Genomic DNA, 18538 nt, shown 5'->3' with positions numbered 1-18538 from the left:
TGTAGACACCAGTAAAACCTAAATGAAATGATCATATTAAAAAAAAAAAAGACATAATTCGAAGTATTCATCTCCAAACAATTAGATAACAGGGTATTGTGTTTTGTTGAGTAATATTTTGTGCTGGGATTCCAAAAATGATCAACAGAGGCTGGAATGGAGGATTAATGATCAAAAAAAAGAAAAACAAAATCAATATCAGAGTAAATTTACCTTATAAAATAATCACATATATAAAAACATTTAAAAGTTTTATATCTCAGGCTTCTTGTATGTATCATAACTGAGCAATCCAGGTCTGAGGTCTAAACAAAACCAGACATGGACAATCATTTCAACACACATTCCGTCTGCCCTGTAACATGCACGGCTCCTTTCCACTTGGCCGATCATGTCATCACACAATTACACTGACTCGCTTACTTCTCCTTAACTAATAACAAAACTTTGCAACAAGACATTTTGTCCAAATGATCCTCATTAAAACCCAGGCACATTAGATTGAAGGCCCGTTTATTTTTCCTTGGTACACCTCAAATGTGTATCCCGGACTAAAATCTTTTCTGTAAACCTGAGGCATCATCTGTGTCCCTAACTGGTGGTGTTTCACACCGGTCTTTTTCCTCTGGGCTGCAGTCCATCTTAACGTGGGTCGTACATGTTGGCCAGTTTCTGAAAGCGTGGTCCCCAGTCATTGAGGTAGTCGTAGTCTTGGTCTCCGTCAGAGCTGCCTGAAGCGATGGAGCTGAGGCTGCCTGCCAGTGAGCCCTCTCCCTCATAGTCATAGATCAGAGCTGTGTCGTATGGAGGCACGTTAGGATCATTGTCTGCAGCCTCCAGGCCCTGATGGGAGAAAAATTACAGTTTATTTTTAGTAAATATGGGTAAAGAAAACTCCTCAAATTCTGTTTTAATATAAAAGACATAATTCACTCTTTAACTAAAAGACATTTTCTTAAATTCCGTCTCTGACGACCTGAACACGAAACAAAGTGTTTGAAGATCAGTAATTGAGTAACATTACTCTAAAACTGTTGAACTGATCCTTCCTATTTCAAAACATTCTCACATAACTCTAGAAAATGCAGAAACGGGTAAATAACATTATGTTATCTCAACTCGCATTGCTTTTACTTGTTGGGACAATACGTTTAGTTGATGTGACCTTCATCACTGAAAGGATCAGCCCTCCTTTTCAAAGTCTTATTTTCTGTCCCTCTCACTTCTAAGGTTTAAATGTATTCACTAAAGTTATTAAAACAAGAAGTGGAACATGAAGGTTTTAACTTCAAACCATAATCAGTGTTTTAAGAACACTTAAAACTCAAACAAACAAACCAAAAAGGAATTATATTATTATTTATACAGAGATGAGGAGCGGGCTACTCCACACCCTGATTTTTTAATTTTTTTTTTAAATGTTTAACATATAGTCCTCAACCTTCACCAGCACTGACTCAAATGACACTTGAAGCAATTAAAGACAGTCCACACAGCTCATGCTGAAGTCATAAAGGCTCGGTAACCTTTTCACATTATGTAGCAGAACTCCCAGAGATGTGTAAAATAGGTGGAATTCAAACAGAATAACAGAGGAGTTTGACTCAAAAATAAACAATTAGTGCCTGATCACATTGGACATTTAGGAATGTCTTTATCTTTAGTCAATAGAAACCTTTAACAGCATCCGAAAATATGCTCTATCTGGATTTATGAGTCTTATTCTTGAATTTTCTGTTTTTTAATTCTAATATGGTGATGGGTGTACCCTTTTATATAACTATAGATCATGGTTTTGGGCTTTACAGTGAATTTTGGTCGTGAATTTTAGGCACAGCAGGCTCGTAGTAGAAGCCTCTCACATCATTGATGTAGTCCTCGATGTCAGTGGGGTCTGCAGGAGGCCTTCGTGGGTAGATAGGTGAGGGCAGGTTATGCGGGGCATCTTTCCTGAGGGGCTGCTTGCCACGAGGAACACCAGGGTACCCTGGGTAGTAGGAGCCCGGGGTCGAAGGTGCATCGTGGGGATTCCACAGCAGGTCGACGTTAAAGGCGTTCTGCCGGGTGAGAGGAGGAGGATACAGATTAACTCAATATAGTGATGATGAAGTGGAAAAACAAATGAAACCAAACCACAATAACGAAAGGGAATCAGAATTATTGGCGACGTAATCAAACCATCAAAGGCATTTAAATACCACAAAGTTCCTGTTAAATACAACCAGTGAGACTGTCTTTGTTACTGTGTATCATTCACAATTCCTGCACCCACTTAAGAACAGCATCCATTTCAGCTTGACCCTAGGATCAGTCAGACCTCCCCTCTTCCCTTTTGACCTGGGCAGCCTTACCTCGTCCTCCTCACCCCCTCCTTGCTCATCGTAGTTGAAGACATTGTCACGTATGTCGTCTTCCGATTCCCCGACAAGCAGACCTGTTCCTTTCTTGATATGGTGGCGTCTCCTGCAGGTGGTCACCGCCACAGCCAGGAGGAGCAGCACTGCAATCAAACAGGAAGAAACCATCAAGTCTTAATTATTTGTTTATCTGGTAATAGGGCTGCGACGTACAATTTGTTTGTAATTGTGTTATTGAGTCCTTCAAATATGAGAAAATGGTAAAAAGTCAGTCAAAGTCACAACTTAAAAGTCTTTTTTTCTAACCCACAGTCAATAACTACAAAATATTAATTCAAAGAATCATTTTAAACAGAGAAAAGCAGGATAATGTCGTGTCTGACCTTTTTATCTTTTGTCTTTTTTGCTCCAAGAACAATTTTGAGGCAGAATAAGTAAAATTTTTCTAAAATGTAATGTAGAGACTCATATAAAGTAGTCCCTCTCAATCATCACTTATGACCTGCTTGCTTAATTCTTGTAGGGAAAGATTTTGAAGAGTGGATGATGTATTCGAGTTGAGACTTACACAGCAGGAGTGCAACACTGGCCATGATGATGATGAGAAAGATGAAGCTGATTCCCACACTGGAGCCGAGGATAGCCCCTGTTACAGACTTACAATCTCCAAAGGAGTCGCAGAGACACACGGTGATATTGACCTGAGCATAGGAACTCATAACTGGACTGCCGGAGTCTGACACCATCACCGTGACCATGTAATCTCCCGCCTCCAGCTCCACGAGGGGCTGAAGCACAGCGTGAGTGTCTGAAGACGGAAAGGAAATGGAGAAAGGTGTGAGATTTGGAGATTTAGGGAAAAACTGGTTTAATGCAGATGTGCTGCAGCCTCACCACTGATGCTTCTTACTTACCGTTGACTTGAATAACAGTCCAGTTCAGTGACATGTCATAGTGCATTGCAAAGGTGAAGGGTGCAGCTTGCGGAGGAAGATCTTCATCCACAGCGGTCACGACCAGACCAGAACGCTTCCGGCCTGCGCCCTTACATACAGAGCCACTCAGAGGGAGGAGCTGAGGGGGGAAGTCATTGGTCTCCTTCAGTGTGATGACCACGGAGGCAGTGGACGACATACCATCAGCATCTAAACAGGAGAACATACAGTTCATACACAGCCTATTCAATTGTCATGTTTATGTCAGCCACAAGTATTTATTTCTTAGGAGAAACCTGCCATGTGGGGTAAAATGTATATCTAATTCACCTGGTTGCCGCATTGAGGAGGTGAACTGACCTGTAACCTTGACGACAGCAATGTAGATATTGTTCTTGACATGTGGGGATCGCATGTTAAAGGCTCTCCTGGCGCTAATGTCTCCCGTATCCCTGTCAATGTCCAGCCAACTCTCGGGATCTCTGCTAAACTCATACCTGCCACCAGAGAGCAGAGGTAGAGTCAAAGGCATGCAAACTAGTTAGTCTTGCCATCTTTCTTAAAAAAAAACACACAACTTTACATACCTCAGGTCAGAATTATCAGGGTCAAAAGCGATGTTGTTTGTCAGTAGAGTCCCAGGATCCACAGACTCAGGGACAACAATCTTTATGGGGTCCTCTCTGAAATGTGGAGCCTCGTTCTCGTTCACAACAGTCACAGCGACTGTAGCGGTGCTCACTGGGAGGTTGGGCGCCTTGTTGCTCAGAGGACTGACATTTTCCACCATCAGAATCAGCGTGTACTCATCCTGCGCTTCAAAATCTAAAGGCTTCACGAAGAAACAGAGCAGAAAAAGGCCGTTCGTGGAAGGAAAACTTTGCGCTGCATTGTGGTTGAATATTTAAGAATTGATGATAAATCTGTATGTTAATTTCAGTCATTTGAAACTTATACGCCCGGCCGCATAAAATTGAGCAAAAGCATCTTTGTGTGAGTAACTTGGAGTTTACAAGTCAACCACTAGAGGGTATTGTTGAGTTGTGTCTAAAGAGAGACTGAAAGCACATGCTGACTTTAAAGGACAATACCACACATTTCCAAAATGTGAATTATTTCTGCACCCCAGAAAGGATTAGTAAACATTTGTGACCCATTAGCTAGAATTTAGAAGACTTACGGGGAAAAATGTTTGTGAACTGGGAGGTCACTGCGATGTAAAACCTAGGGATACTGGATTTCTTATGAGGACAGGAATAACTTTTGTTGTCGTTGTTTGTACCTTCACCACTGTCAGAACGCCCTGGTTGGTGGCGGGATCAGTACTGATGGCGAAGAGGCCATCAGGGTCATTGGTAATGAAGTATTTGGCCTCCCAGTTCCTTGTTCCATGATCGTCTCTGTCCGTCACATTCACCCGGCCGATCTCATAGTCCTTCCTGTTCTCCACTGCTATCATACTGTACTACAGGCACCACACAGAAAACAGATCAAAAGATTAATATCAGTGTGACAAAATCATTTTCAATTATATATTTGAAATATTTGGAAATATCCAAACAATGCGGCTGAGACTCACCGAGGCGGGGCTGAACTGTGGGGCGTGGTTGTTGATGTCGGACACATGTATGATTGCCACGCCTTCACTTGTCAGTCCCATGCCCCCCATATCGGCAATCTGCAGCTTTAATCGGAAACTTTTCACCACCTAGGACATAAAACAACTAATTTCAGCGAAATGAACCACACTGTGATATCTGCAGATATCTGCATCTTAACCATAACCTGAGTTTTACCTCTCGATCCAGGCCTACGTCTCTTGTGTAGATGGCTCCCGTCTGGTTGTTGATACCGAACATTGTCTTGGTAACAGCGCTGGCAGGGATGCTCTCCTGGCCAATGATAGAGTAGCTCAGATAAGCGTTTTCTGTCTTTGGGTCATCTGCATCAGTGGCTGACACTGACATCACTGACGTGCCTGTCAAAAATAATCGAAAGCTTTCGGTCAGCTGGAAAGATCTGTCAGAATGAATCAATGATGTGTGATTTGTGCTGATTCACTGACATCATGTCAAACTTTGCAAAACATTTAACCTTTTATTTTACAGCGTACAATTCTTAAAATGGAAAGACGATGTGGCTCTAGGTCAGGGCTTGGGCCCCAAGCGTTAGATGTGTCTAGCAAAAAAACATAAAAAATGCTTTTTTAAAAAAAATTGGTTAACATTGTTTTATTTTTGTGACATAAACATTCTCTTTAAATGTGTAAGATCCCTAACTATTCATTCTTTTTTTTTTATCGGAGCACACCTGGGAAAAGTGACACAAGTCAGCCAATTAAAGGAACTTGGGATTGTAAGTACCATTTAGCTTCTAAACAATACTATACAGTACAATACGATACAATGTAAGTGTTGCTTTTGGCTCTTGTTCCACCATAAGTTTCAGTTCTGTCCTGAGAGGAGACATTGTTGAGGAACCCCTGCTTTTGGTGATAACGATTTACTTGACTCACATGCAAATCACTTTATTTTAAGTCATTCATTTGATGTTAGTATCCTATACTTAAAGAATAGGATAATATATTAATATATAATCGAATATTTTACTTAAACCTGCAGCCAGTGATGCAGTACATTATACATGGATGTACCTGGGACTGAGAACTCAGAGACAGAGCCAACAAACTGGCTCTGGGTGAAGGCAGGTCTGTTGTCATTCTGATCCAGGACCACTATCTCTATGGTGGTAGGATTCTCCAGTCTCTCTCCACTGGGGGACAGCGCAAAGGCTTTCAGCTACACACACACATACAAACAAACAAACACACAAACAGTTACAACAGAGACATGATTCTTAATAAAATCAGCATTTACGAGGTTGTTGCTTCTTATAGTTAAATATTGCAACTCTCATGCTGTCAGTGAGGGAAACAGGCCAACCAAGGTGACTTTTGGTATTTGTGGTATCTGCAGAAAACATATGCTGGAAATGGCAGAAAGATATGTGCAGGATGTTCGGTTCAACATCATTGGTTACATCACAGGAATCTGGTCTGAAACATTTTGAAGTCTCTCCCAAGGTGCCCATAAAGATCCCTGGAAACTGACCTTTGGCTGTTTGCACTAGCGTTTGAGACACTGATATATTATTTGCAACAATAACATGGACATGTGCTTTGAAAACCGCTGTGCAAGGTCTCAATGAGTGCACTGTAGCTTGTGTTAGTTAAGCACCACTGTTGATTGTGCTTTAAAATGCATTTCAAGTGGCTGGGTGATTTGGAGTGTCTCTCCTATAAACGCTCTCTCACCGTGAAGGTGTCGTATTTCTCTCTGTCCAGCGGCCGCTTGCTCCTGATAACTCCGGTTTTATCATCAATCTCAAAGAGGTTCTTGGGCTCCTGGTCCACCCCCGGTCCCTCTAACTTGTAGATCACCTCACCTGTAAAGATTTTGTCCGATTTGATCTAGATAGAGAGAGGAGAAATGAAGCTGATGATCATCGCAACCTCAAGGGAAAGTATGAGGAGGATTGTAAACCACATGTTGTAACGCCAGATGTGAGCATGTTGACAGTCAAGGACCTTGACACAAGAGTGATGAAGCCCAGAGAGGCCTTTGACTTATGGCAGGAAGTGGAATTCAGGAGCAATAATAGCAAGGGGTCTATTTTTCATGCATTGTGCATTCACTTTCTTTGACATATGCTCTCTGCTCCATCACCATCACCATGTAAAGTGGCTCAATATTTCATCACACAATTTATACATTTACTGGTCATCTGTAGCAGCCTTAATACAACATTTTCATTTCGCATGAGTTTTAAACACTGGTCTGTGCTGTTGTCATCATCTGCGATGAAGAGAACAGTGCATGGCTGTATGTGCTGTGTTTTAACTGAGTTTAATCTTGTATAGCTCTACAGTCTAAGAGTAATACACAGTCTGCTATCAGCTCATTTCACTTGCTGCGGATTTTGTCTAAGACTTTCTTCTATACCAATCAATTTTTTGTCATAGTCTAGGTATAATATTTAATACTTGTAATTTGTTTGGGTATTTTGTTGAGCAAAAACTTTGCACCTGATGCTTTTACTGCTACCTTATAGTCTTACCCCTTTTTCTTTGCTAGCCACAGCTGACTGACAGCTAACCCTTCTACCACACACCAGTTACGTGTCAGTGTCCAGTAATGGTAACTTGGCATGGCAGAGATGTGTGTGGACTGGGTTTTAGTAATGAGCCAAAACCAAAACACTGAAGTAAAACTATATTGAACAGAGTAGTGGAGTTTGTTTTCCTGGTTAGCCTTTTGGCACATCTGGTTCCGTCGCCTCTGAGTCAATAAGGTTTTTTTTTTTATATTGGTTTTCAGTTAAATGCCTAAAATAATTTCTGTGGTTAGCACAGGCTTAAGATATTTACACGTTTTGTTCTACGACATAAAACATATCATATGCATTACTTGCATAATATATTGTGTGTATTTATAATAGTGGCTTACTACATGTTTACATTTTTTATTTAGCTAATTTTTCGCCATTTAGCTCCGTTGGTAGAGCGGGCGTCCCATGTGCTGAGACTCTGCAGCAGACCGGGGTTCGACTCCCGGCCTGGGTCCCTTTGCTGCGTGTCACTCCCCCTCTCTCTCTCTCCTTGTTTCCTGTCACCCTCTTCAGCTGTACTGTCAATAAAGCCATAAAAAGGCCAAACAAATACTTTAAAAAAAAAAAGGTAGCACACACACGCACACTTTTCTTGACAAGTTGACAAATCTCTACTTCACCAATTTGTTCTGGCAATGTCCAACAACATGCTAACGTTTAATTAGAGGAGTAGCCCCATTCAGCTAACATTCCCAGAGACAGCTGGGGGGAAATGAAAGAAACTGTGAAAATATGTATATATGAATCACAAACATTTTCCTTGTCCAAGTTGTCATATTAGCCAAGTAGTCAAATAGGGTTATGTTCAAATGAAGTTACTGCATTAAGAGCAGTTAGCATAATTTTCGATCATCATATGAGGACTAACCAGCTCTACATAGGAGCAGTGCGTTACTGCTTATGTAAACAGTGCTGACTTTTTGCCAAGGACATGTATCTTTTGCCTAATTCTTAGGGCATCAAGTGCATATTTAATGACTTCAAAGAGTTTTCATTTAAAAAAAATCCAGCTGGAAACATTGAAAACTTAGCCAGTCAGCTATAATTAGCTCAACTAGCTAGCTACAACTGATCAAATCTGCTAGCCACAGTGGTCATTTCAGCCAGTGAATTTGACAGCAGCTGGCCAAAATTGAGAAGCTTGCTTTAGTCTACCTCTGTCTCAAATTAGGGAACCATGTTTCAAGAAAACATAATCATTTGAGCGGTAAATCAGCTCCTATTAACATTCTTAACTATATATGACATATGTGAGAATGGAAAAGGCATTAGCTCTTGCTCTATGCCCTGGATAGTTATTTCCCTATAGAGCTGCAAGAGAGGGATAGTGACACAAGGAGGGAATTTTGTACTGAGACTGTACCTTTGGCAGAAATCCATTTGATTTATAAAACTCAGACAGCTGAAGCCTCATATTAGCCAGGGTTGTCAACCATCATGCTTTTGGCTCGAGACTCGCTCTCAGTTTCTAAGCTCTCACGCTGCTCAGACAAATCTCTCTGAGATTCCCCCACCCACCAGGGACACAGAAAGAGAGACTGGATTTTCTGCCTCTCTTTTACTGACCAGTATGAACAGCAGGAATAAGCACAGCAAGTTTAGACCGCATACACTTTAAGCACAATTTGTACCAGAAATAGCACACTGATTAAATTCTGACTTTAAAGTTTTACCTGGACAAGGTCTTCCGGAACTTGCTTGCTATTCTCCAGCACTCTTATCGGAGGGATGATCCAGTCCCTCTTCACCCTCACCACTCCCTTGCCTTGATTTCTCCATGGGTTAAGGGTCTGCAGGGGCAGCTCTTCTTCATTGTGATGAGGTTCTGCGGAGCTCCACATCTGAGAGAAAACAACAACTTCATGAAACTCAGGAAAGAAAGCTCAGGATGTTGGGTAATGCGGTAGAAGTATAAAGAGTCACAAAGTTCACATTAGGAGGTGGGTGGGGTGGATTGTTAATGGTGTATTTTTTATTTTATTTTATTTTTTACTTGAACCAATTATCATTCTTTTGTAAAAGCTCTGACTTGTTTCGGCAACTTTAAACCAATCACGATTGTCTTGTGCAGCAATAAACCCAGGATGCGGTTACACACATACTTGCCAACCCTGACAAATTTCCCAGGAAAGTCTGACTGCCCTCTCCTGGATTCCTCCGGGCGTCACAAATCTCCCGTATTTCACCCAATTTAAGACAGTTTATCCCCTTTCTCCTCCGTTACTTATCGTAACCTGTTTCTGGTACGGTACAGCATGTAGTCTGCCGTACCGCTGCACCTCGTTCTCCTCAGCGTGCAAGCAAGTGACAGACAGAGAGAAATGGAGATGAGAAAGAATATTTAAACAAATTTCAGACACTTTGGAGAGAAGAATTCCTGCCTCTTCCGTAACGTTTTAAAGGAAATGGCTGTAAAAATCTGCCACGGATGCTGCACCACATGTATCCCCATGGGGGGCCTGACAAACAGAGGGCAGTGGCATGAGCAGACCTTCGGAGGGAACAGGGGCAAAAAATGAACAAAGAGTGACAAATATTACTTTATGCCACAGATTCATACAAGTTCATCCCAGAGGGCAGATTATTCTGCGTGGTTTTCTGAGAAATAAAAAGTAACATTTTAAATTATTTGACATAAAGATGCTGTTGCATTTCGCTCGTTTTTTGTGATTTCCACTCTTTAAATGCCACCAGAATGGAGACACCAAAGACCTCTTATCTCTTATCTGTTTTTTGAGGTAGGACCCACTGAACCCTACTTCTTGAAAATCCCCCTTATTTTTGAGGTCTCAAGGTTGGCAAGTATGGTCACGCACTTCAGTTACGTACGTACCTAAGTAAGGCAGTCACCCTATTTAGACATTTAAGATTTGAGGATGTGTTGAGTACAATGTATGTGCAGTTCTGCTTCATAAAAGCCGAATTATGTCATTTGCAGCTGTTTAAATTCATGTCAGGAGTCTCCCTCGGCTCTGCAACACTCCCAGTGGCCTGATGGAATGGCAGTATGCTTGCTGTAGCACTGAGGCCGTCTGTAATGTGGAATCCAAAAGAATGTCCGGGGCAGAGGGGACGCAGGGCCGCAGCCTCGGGTTTCACACACTAATACATGTCTTTGTCAGCTTCCTTTGATCGGGGTGCAAATTCATCTCAGGACCAAGAAACACAAACACTCATGCTCATTTCACGAGCTCTCGTTGACGACATTGCTCTCTTGACTATGTTCACACACACACACACACACACACACACACACACACACACACACACGCACACACACACACACACACACACACACACACAGCTGTCGACTATGGATTTAGATCCTGTGCTTTCCCACCCGCATTCCCACTCACACTCACAAATTCCCCTTTATGCTCAGCTCTGCACCTGACTGGGAGTTTGGGGTCACCTTACGGATCTGCTCCGCTGTAGGAATTCCACAGACACGCTCATGTATACGCTTTCTCACGCGCACGCACACACATATACAAGCTGATGTACATGCATCAACAAAACACCCTCCCACGCATAAAAGCACATGTACACATTTCCGTAAGTTGCTTCCGTCTCTTCTGTGGGAATTCACTGGATACAGCATTATTTGACATATGTTAAACAGTTTAAAGGCACAGTCCATAAAACAGGAAATAAATGTGGATGTATTAAGTGACCAAAAAGCCATGTCTGCTTCAGATACAACTGAACAGTCATTTATAACCAGTCACAAATACATAAGCTAAATTAAGCATCTGTGGATACATTTTTGAATATTTTGTGAATGGCCTGTGGTCCCTGCCCTGTGATCAGATATACTGATCCTTTGGCACGCTGCTCGCTGGACAGTGAAGGCAAGAATGGCAACCATGGCCGGCATGCGCAGATCGAGTCAGAGGGCAGGCTAATCTTAGACTGTTCTATATTCCCGACCCCTGGCTATTTAACTTTTTGTAGCCATCGTCATGTACAGTCTCGAAGGGATGTTTACACTCGCATTCCAGCAGTGCATGTCACCCACACCGATTCATCCTGATAGCCATCTACTTCCATATTCACGCCTTCTGCATGTACGAGCTCTCAAACTTCCACTCGCATATCACACATTCTGCATTGCTACCTAACCTCAACATCAATAACAGCTGCATCACAGTTGTATTTCCAAGTATAGCACTTTCTAAGTTTGCCTGATTTGTGGACACTCGGACAAACATGACCGCCTTTTTTCTAACTTGGAGAACGCACACGCTGGGAGGTGCACACCAGCGGGATCTTCAGTGCAAATTCGTCACACTTAAATACACCTCTTCTCAAGCACACCATGCCTTATTCATAAACTGAACAATAGGAAATGATGTAAAAAGATGAATCTGTCATGGTTCACTGCATATTGATTTTGAGGTAAGTTAAATTAATCGACAAATATGAATGAAGTCATGAGCAGCAGTGTAAAGTATCCAAAGGTGAGGAAAGATATCATGTAAGATATTACTTTGTTTTAAATGAAAGACATGTATTCAAACAGTACTTGAGCAAAAGTAACTGATATTAAATGCACTTAAGTATCAAAAGTAATTTTCCTGAAATAAATGGAGTCAAGTTCTTTATGTTCAAGTAAAAGTAGATTATACATATGTTTACATGAACATAAATACTGTATACTATGGGTTGACTGATGATCTGATCGATATTCAGCATTTTTCTGATCAACAGAAACACTATTCTTTTATTTGAATGCCAATGAAATGACTAATTTAAACATGTGCTGCTTTGGGTCTGATACAGCACGCAAAGTAACTAGTAATTAAAGTTATCAACTAAATGTAGCAAGTAAAAAGTACAATATTTGCCTTCAAAATGCACTGGAGTGTAAGTACACTGTAGCAGAAAATGAAAATACTCAAGAAAAGTACGAGTACCTCAAAATTGTACTTGGCTGTAATACATGCTGACACATCTAATTTAAGTGTGTTGGCATGCTTATTAGCACTAAACATGAATTGTGGCTGAGGATGATACAATAATAAGTTTTGCAGGTCATATGTCATAATCTAAATGATGTTGCTAAGGGGTTGCACAAAACTTAGTCAATACATCTCACTTCGAACAACATATATAATCCACATGGTAGTGCTCAAGTTAGGGGACCCCCAAAGTCGTTAGTATACATCATCTGGAGACCACAAGTGTCTGTACAAAACTTGACGCCAATCCATTTTGTAGATGTTGAGATATTTCACAGTTTGAGACTTTGACCTGCTGGAATTAATGGGATCTATTTTTGGGCTGTGTCCCATCCTACATCCAGGTTTCTTGGAAATTCAAACATTTTTGTATAATCCTGCTGACAAAACAACCAACCAGCTAACAGATACGGGCAAAAACATGACCTTCTCGGCGGAGGTAATACAATGATGTTGTTTTGTGAACTCAGTATCAGTGGTGTTCTGTGCATTGCTCAACTGATATACAGTTTGAGGAAATCTGAAACAATCTCAGACACGACCCCACTGAATGCGAAAAAATCCCAAAACATTTGGTGGATAACGCATTGTGAAGGTCGGCTATGTGTTTTAAAGTTTGTTGTACCATTGTGACCACCTTAACAGTATCAGTTAAACTGTACATACACGTTTTCTAGAATATAAAACATTAAGAGAGGCAGAAAGCTTGCAAACATTTGTTATTTTGCACACTTCCTTTTACACACACCCGATCTGAACTGAAGCGTTTTGGACAGTGGCTCCACTAAGTATCTGCCTCTGTTATAATGTTTTTACCAGACCGAGGTGCAGGAACACAAAAAGTGTCATGTTACCAATTAGACCAATGAGAGCCTCGTCTGACAGGCTGAGCGATGACACCACACGCCGATTAACTGTTTTAGAGGCTTTTCCCAGAAACCTTTACAGCTTGGCCTTTCACCTCGGGCCCTCACAGAAGTATGGACAGCTTGTTTCGGGATGATATGCCCCCACAGCAAGAACACACACTTGAGCACTCTGTTGCTGAGGAAGTGTTTAACGTTCTCGGGAAAGTTTGCTTCTACCCCTGTGATGTTGACTTTGGAGAACATAAGTTGGCTTTCCCATTGCAAATAGTATTCCTGTTCATTTGGAATACTTTAAATCAGGAGACCTCCTGAATAACTAGTTGACCTATCGAATCATAGTGGAACTTTTTTTTTTGGAGCTAACTTGTAAGTATAAGCCTGAATTGGAAAACGGCATCAGAAAAGTTTTCATATAATAATAACAAGGAGTTAATACCTCTCCGGAGAGTCCACTATGTCTGTGTAAAGAGTGTTTTCCTGTCCTGATATGTGTGAGCGAAACAGTCACTCACATAACTCAAGAAAAGACGGTCCAGCAGAGAAGGGATGCCTGCCGCATGCCTCACAGTCCCATTCGGCCACAGGGGTTAGAGGTCACACAGGTGTCCTTGTGGTCACTTCTGTTATTGGTCCTCAGACATAGACATTCAACCAGTTAGACACCAACAGAACTTCTCCCACACACCCACTCATTGCTAAGTCATGACTTGGCCTGGCATGGGTATGTACAGCCTATTTATGGTGCCACTACCGGTGTGAGTCCCTCTTGGAGCAGATGTCTGAGCTTAAGGAATGCTGAGCAAGGTTATAATATTAAACCATGGCTGATTAAGGCTAAATAAATAAATCAGTCATTTCTTTCCTTAATAAAGGATATTCAGGAATCTAACCGATGTGAAAGAGGCACACATTTGCCATCAACAGCAATACAATGAGAACTCTCCACCGCCTCTACTTTTCCAGTATAGAAGACACATTCTGTTACTTGGAATACGCCTGAACAAAACCACTATCTGTTTAAACATTAAAAACCTTAAGAACACACAAAAATGAATGCTGCTTTTTTTTTTATCTCTACATGGGTTAATTGACTTGTTTACTGGGGAAACCAAATAGCAAACTCATCATAACATTGCTGCCTTATTTCTGTGCTGGACCAGTAAAACAACAGCTGTCACCACTTGGTCTTCCATGTCTAAGTCTGTAAAAAAGTGACAAGGTTAAAAAAAGGAGCGGAAATTGGCTTCAGTCAGCTAGATGTTATGATCTGGACGTTGTCTCTGTACCCTTTGCTCCCTCTGAAACCCTACCCAGTGTAAAACAGCCTGCAGGTATCCACACCCAGCAGGACCTGTGATTCAGACTCTCAATCCTCTGACTGATTGTTTCCGATGAATGAGACCTCAGCAGCAGCTGAACGCTGCTACAGACTCTTGATTTGTACCCGATTTCATGGTCCAGGAGCGACCCACTCTTCTTTCCGCAAGGAGGATTACAGAGTGGGACAAATGGCATCACGCATGCATCTGCACAGCTGTTGCTTCTGCCCGCCTCTCAACACAACATACACCCAGCATGTTCGAACACTGCCTCGATTCAAAACTACAGCAGCTCACTGAAAATGAAAAAAGATCAACTGAAAGCTATCAGGTGACACTGAGGGAAGTCTTTGGATTGGACTGACAGCTGCTGACGTTTAAATGAATTTCACTCTGATTATTCGCCAGAATTTGTAACAGTTTTCTATGTTTTACTTGTGAAATGTTTGTACTTGTACATCATAGAATAAAAAAAAAACTTGTTTATGGGTTTTTCTTTCCAGACAAAACACAAAATCCTTTGTGTTTATCTCACATGTGAGCTTTGCAACTGCTATTTAGCGCGTAGCAAATTGTCCAACATGATGGAAAAAGTAGGGACTTGAGATTGCTTTAAAATTATTGGTGATATAGACTCACTCATTAAAGGAAGAATCCACCAAATGTATCATTTTCATCATCAGCTGCTGTAGTCCTGAAAGGGGACTTTGGGGGACTTTAGGGGACACTGCTTGTTTCATGGTTTAGCATGGTCTCTGTCATTAAATCTACAGACAACTACATCCACAGACAATTCACAGTATTATGTTTATATTGAAGATCATATTAAGGTCCAGATGATTTGACAGAAATATCTTTAGCCTAATGTCATTACAGTCTTTGGTTTGTGCACTGTGACTAACTGCGTTGCCCTGTGGCTGTGTGAGCGATCAGTCACTCCTGTAGCTTTTCAGTGAATTTCTCCACAATCAATTTTGCATGGAATATGAAAATGAAACACAAAAGCAGCTTAAATTCGCCGCTTTTGACCACATGGATGCTGAAACTTTGCAGACGCTTTTAACAAGGTCAGAGACACTTTACTGAGATCTGAATTATTAACTTCCACAGCTTGACAAAATCTGCAACATTTTGACTGAATTATAGAGCACAACAAAGCAGGGGCTTCCCTCAGGAATCACTGGAGGCCAACTCACTCAACCTCCCAACCTGGGCTCCATTACTACTCCAAACAGAGCAAAAGACTGATGATGGCTGGAAGTGCTGTTGGTAATAAGTCAGTTTACATTGTCATCCATTTTAGATTTCACAATGGCGTCTGCTGACAGGGGCTACTAATGATGCCCCGAGCCCCTCTGTACACATCTGGAGTCTCGTCCTCCTCAGAACACTTCATCATCCCCTTTCCAACTGGGATGAAGTGTTTAGATCAGCTGCAACCTTGTGATTGCAGAGCAAGTTTGGTGCCTCTATTGATGAAAATGTGGTAGAAGACATCACTCAGGTAAAAGCATAAACTGTATATTTTTAGGAGCTGGGCAGCTGATGGCCAATCTCTAAGCAGGATCACGCTCTGAGGGGGCAGGAAGTGAAGAATCTTGTGCTGAAATTTGGGATTTGGCTGTTGACAATTGTATTATGGTTTGGTTGTGTGTTTGTAGTCCACACCACAATGTAGCCAAGAGTAAATAAAAAAAATAAATAATCTGAATCTAGGTGCATATAGCCGAGGAAGAGAGGTGGCTGTATCACATGATCCCAGTTCCTTTACAGCAGCCTATCCAATCCATGTTCAGTCACTTGGTATTGACATTTTTTTTTTACAGCAATCAGAAAGTGGAGAGGGATACGCTCCCAACACTACCTCCATCGCTCAAGCACCTTTGCTCTTTTATAGAGTCAAACGTTTAACTAAATCAACTAAAGATAACCTTGTCCACAGTCCACATGATAAGGACAACTTTAACTTTTCTTATTTTCAGACTCCATTCATTGTCAGGCAGCTCACCCTGGATATAAAACAGAAAACAAACACAAAGCAACTGATAATGCTCAAACAAATCTGCACATATAATTAATTTTAGTCCACAGCAGCTACTTTTCTTACCTGACAAAGCAGAGTACCCAGCACACACACCATCAACATCCTTGCCGCCATCCTTTGTACCTGCACTCAGAAACTCAGAAGAATGAACAGACCTCTGATGACTCAAAGATCTGACGCTGCTCCACTAAGAACTGGGCTCCTGAGTGGCTCGACCCTGAAACCTGTCCCTTACTCTCCTTTCTTTCTCTCTGTCCTCTTGCACTTGCAGTCTCTCTCCCTCTCTTTGCTTCCTTTCCTCTCCCAGCGTTTGTCTCTCACGGCTCCTCCCTGTCCATGGCTGGGGTATGTCTCACAGTCGTGGGGTAAGGGGGTTAGAATTTCAGCAGCGGCCCTCCCATGTACCCCAGCACATGTGCTGTCACTCAGAGCGAGACAGAGAGGCAGAGAGAGATGAAGAGAGAAGCAGGGCAGCTGTTGGTGGTGTAGACAGAGACAGTGTCTGCACCAGTTAAAAGTAGGTAGACTTTATTAAACACTTTATTCAAAACGACGGGAAGACAAAGGAAGGGGAAGGAGAGGAATAATGGTCCAAAACCCAAAGATGCAGAAGAGACAGAAACAAACAGAAGCTGAACCAGAGAATATTTCATTTGCTCTGTAATTTAGTAACAGTAACAGTTGTGTTTATATATTCAAAGCAAATCATCTATCACTTTAGATTGAAGTTATACCACTTTGTTAACAATTATTCTTTAAAGTAAAACTCTCGCCAAAATACCTACGTTTTTTTGTGAATGTATACAAGTCAAACCTTCGTGTTAAAGCATAATTACGATGAAAGAGGCACTTTTAAGATTTACCGTATTTTCGTTTTCGGGTCAAACTCATTTTCAATGGGAGTACTTGGGGCAAATTAGCGATAGCATCAAAATCGCTATTTTTAAAACACTAAGAAGGCTCGACACAGCATGAAACGTTGCTCGTAGTATCACCAGGGTCTCTACACTTGCCTCTAAGTCTTAAAGAGTTTCACTTTAAGACTTAGAGGCAAACATCTATCTCCATTTATGATAAGTTGTCATATCAACAATGGACTGCTTTCCATTTCTGTTAAAACTGAGAAGTCTGCCACAAAAATGACTTCAGTTTTTCCTTGACAACATTCCACATCGATCTGTTTCTGTCTTTGGGCATCCGTTACTGCCACACTGAGAGGAAACCAGTGGTACTTTTTTCACTTCCAGGCCCCGCAAAATGGCATAATGTACTCAATTTCAATTCAACTCAATAGGCTTTATTGTGATATTCAACCAATGGTGACAATTCATTAAGGTATTATGTACTTTTGTAAAGCTGCGGTGAAAAATATCTTTTCAAATCAATTCGGGATCTCTGTGATTCCAGAGACTTAGATAACATAGGGCGAGCTGAACAGAGCCATTTATTTCTGTTGTTTATTTATGCTTTAATGCAAGTCCCCATCTACTTCAGTTGAATGCTACAACAATGTTTTGCTGTGAAGCTCCAGAAATGTTTAGTGGACTACAAAACTTCCATTGGCATGGAGGTGAGAAGATAACAATTTAATTTTTAGATTTTTTGGGTGAACTTATCCTTTAAAGGTCTATTTTTTTGTTTCCTAACTCATCAAAAAATGATGCTTAGCTTTACAGTCGCTAGTGCAAAATAACAACATAAAAACTCTTGTGTTTACAGTCTTACGTAGCTTGGCGCTTGTTTTCTTCTTAAATCCTTCTTGTCTGGATCAACCTTCATGTCATAAGGCCACATCCATAACCTCCCTGTCCAGTCGGTCTGTGTTGTGCCCTCGCACATTCAGAACATTCAGCCAGGACTCTTTGATCTCCTGCTATTTTGAACAC

The 18538-nt window shown here is 41.4% G+C and overlaps 1 protein-coding gene across 1 annotated transcript; it reads right to left on the bottom strand.

The window, feature by feature from the left end:
- Positions 1-498: 498 nt before the first annotated feature.
- On the bottom strand, positions 499-16941 carry cdh15 (cadherin 15, type 1, M-cadherin (myotubule)). Its single transcript, XM_030414763.1, has 14 exons — positions 16716-16941; positions 9133-9300; positions 6606-6761; positions 5946-6090; positions 5089-5270; positions 4872-5000; positions 4575-4757; positions 3880-4124; positions 3653-3789; positions 3272-3502; positions 2926-3165; positions 2352-2500; positions 1863-2057; positions 499-843 (listed from the first exon to the last, which is right to left on the bottom strand). The coding sequence occupies exons 1-14, from the start codon at positions 16764-16766 to the stop codon at positions 643-645; spliced, it is 2412 nt and encodes an 803-aa protein (XP_030270623.1). The 5' UTR covers positions 16767-16941; the 3' UTR covers positions 499-642.
- Positions 16942-18538: the final 1597 nt, after the last annotated feature.

The sequence above is a fragment of the Sparus aurata genome, chromosome 4, assembly GCF_900880675.1.
Source record: "Sparus aurata chromosome 4, fSpaAur1.1, whole genome shotgun sequence".
In the NCBI taxonomy this organism is placed as follows: Eukaryota; Metazoa; Chordata; class Actinopteri; order Spariformes; family Sparidae; genus Sparus; species Sparus aurata.
The sequence above is the reverse complement of the archived record's forward strand: the minus strand, read 5'-3'. Positions and strand labels throughout refer to the sequence as shown.

Bases quoted from the DNA above. Each gene is read 5' to 3' on its own strand.
- cdh15 (XM_030414763.1), bottom strand. From the start codon at position 16,766: ATGGCGGCAAGGATGTTGATGGTGTGTGTGCTGGGTACTCTGCTTTGT. The intron at 4,125-4,574 runs GTACAAACAACG...TTCTTCGTGAAG, and splicing joins GCGTTCTGACAGTGGTGAAG to CCTTTAGATTTTGAAGCGCA. The intron at 3,166-3,271 runs GTAAGTAAGAAG...TTCCGTCTTCAG, and splicing joins GACTGTTATTCAAGTCAACG to ACACTCACGCTGTGCTTCAG.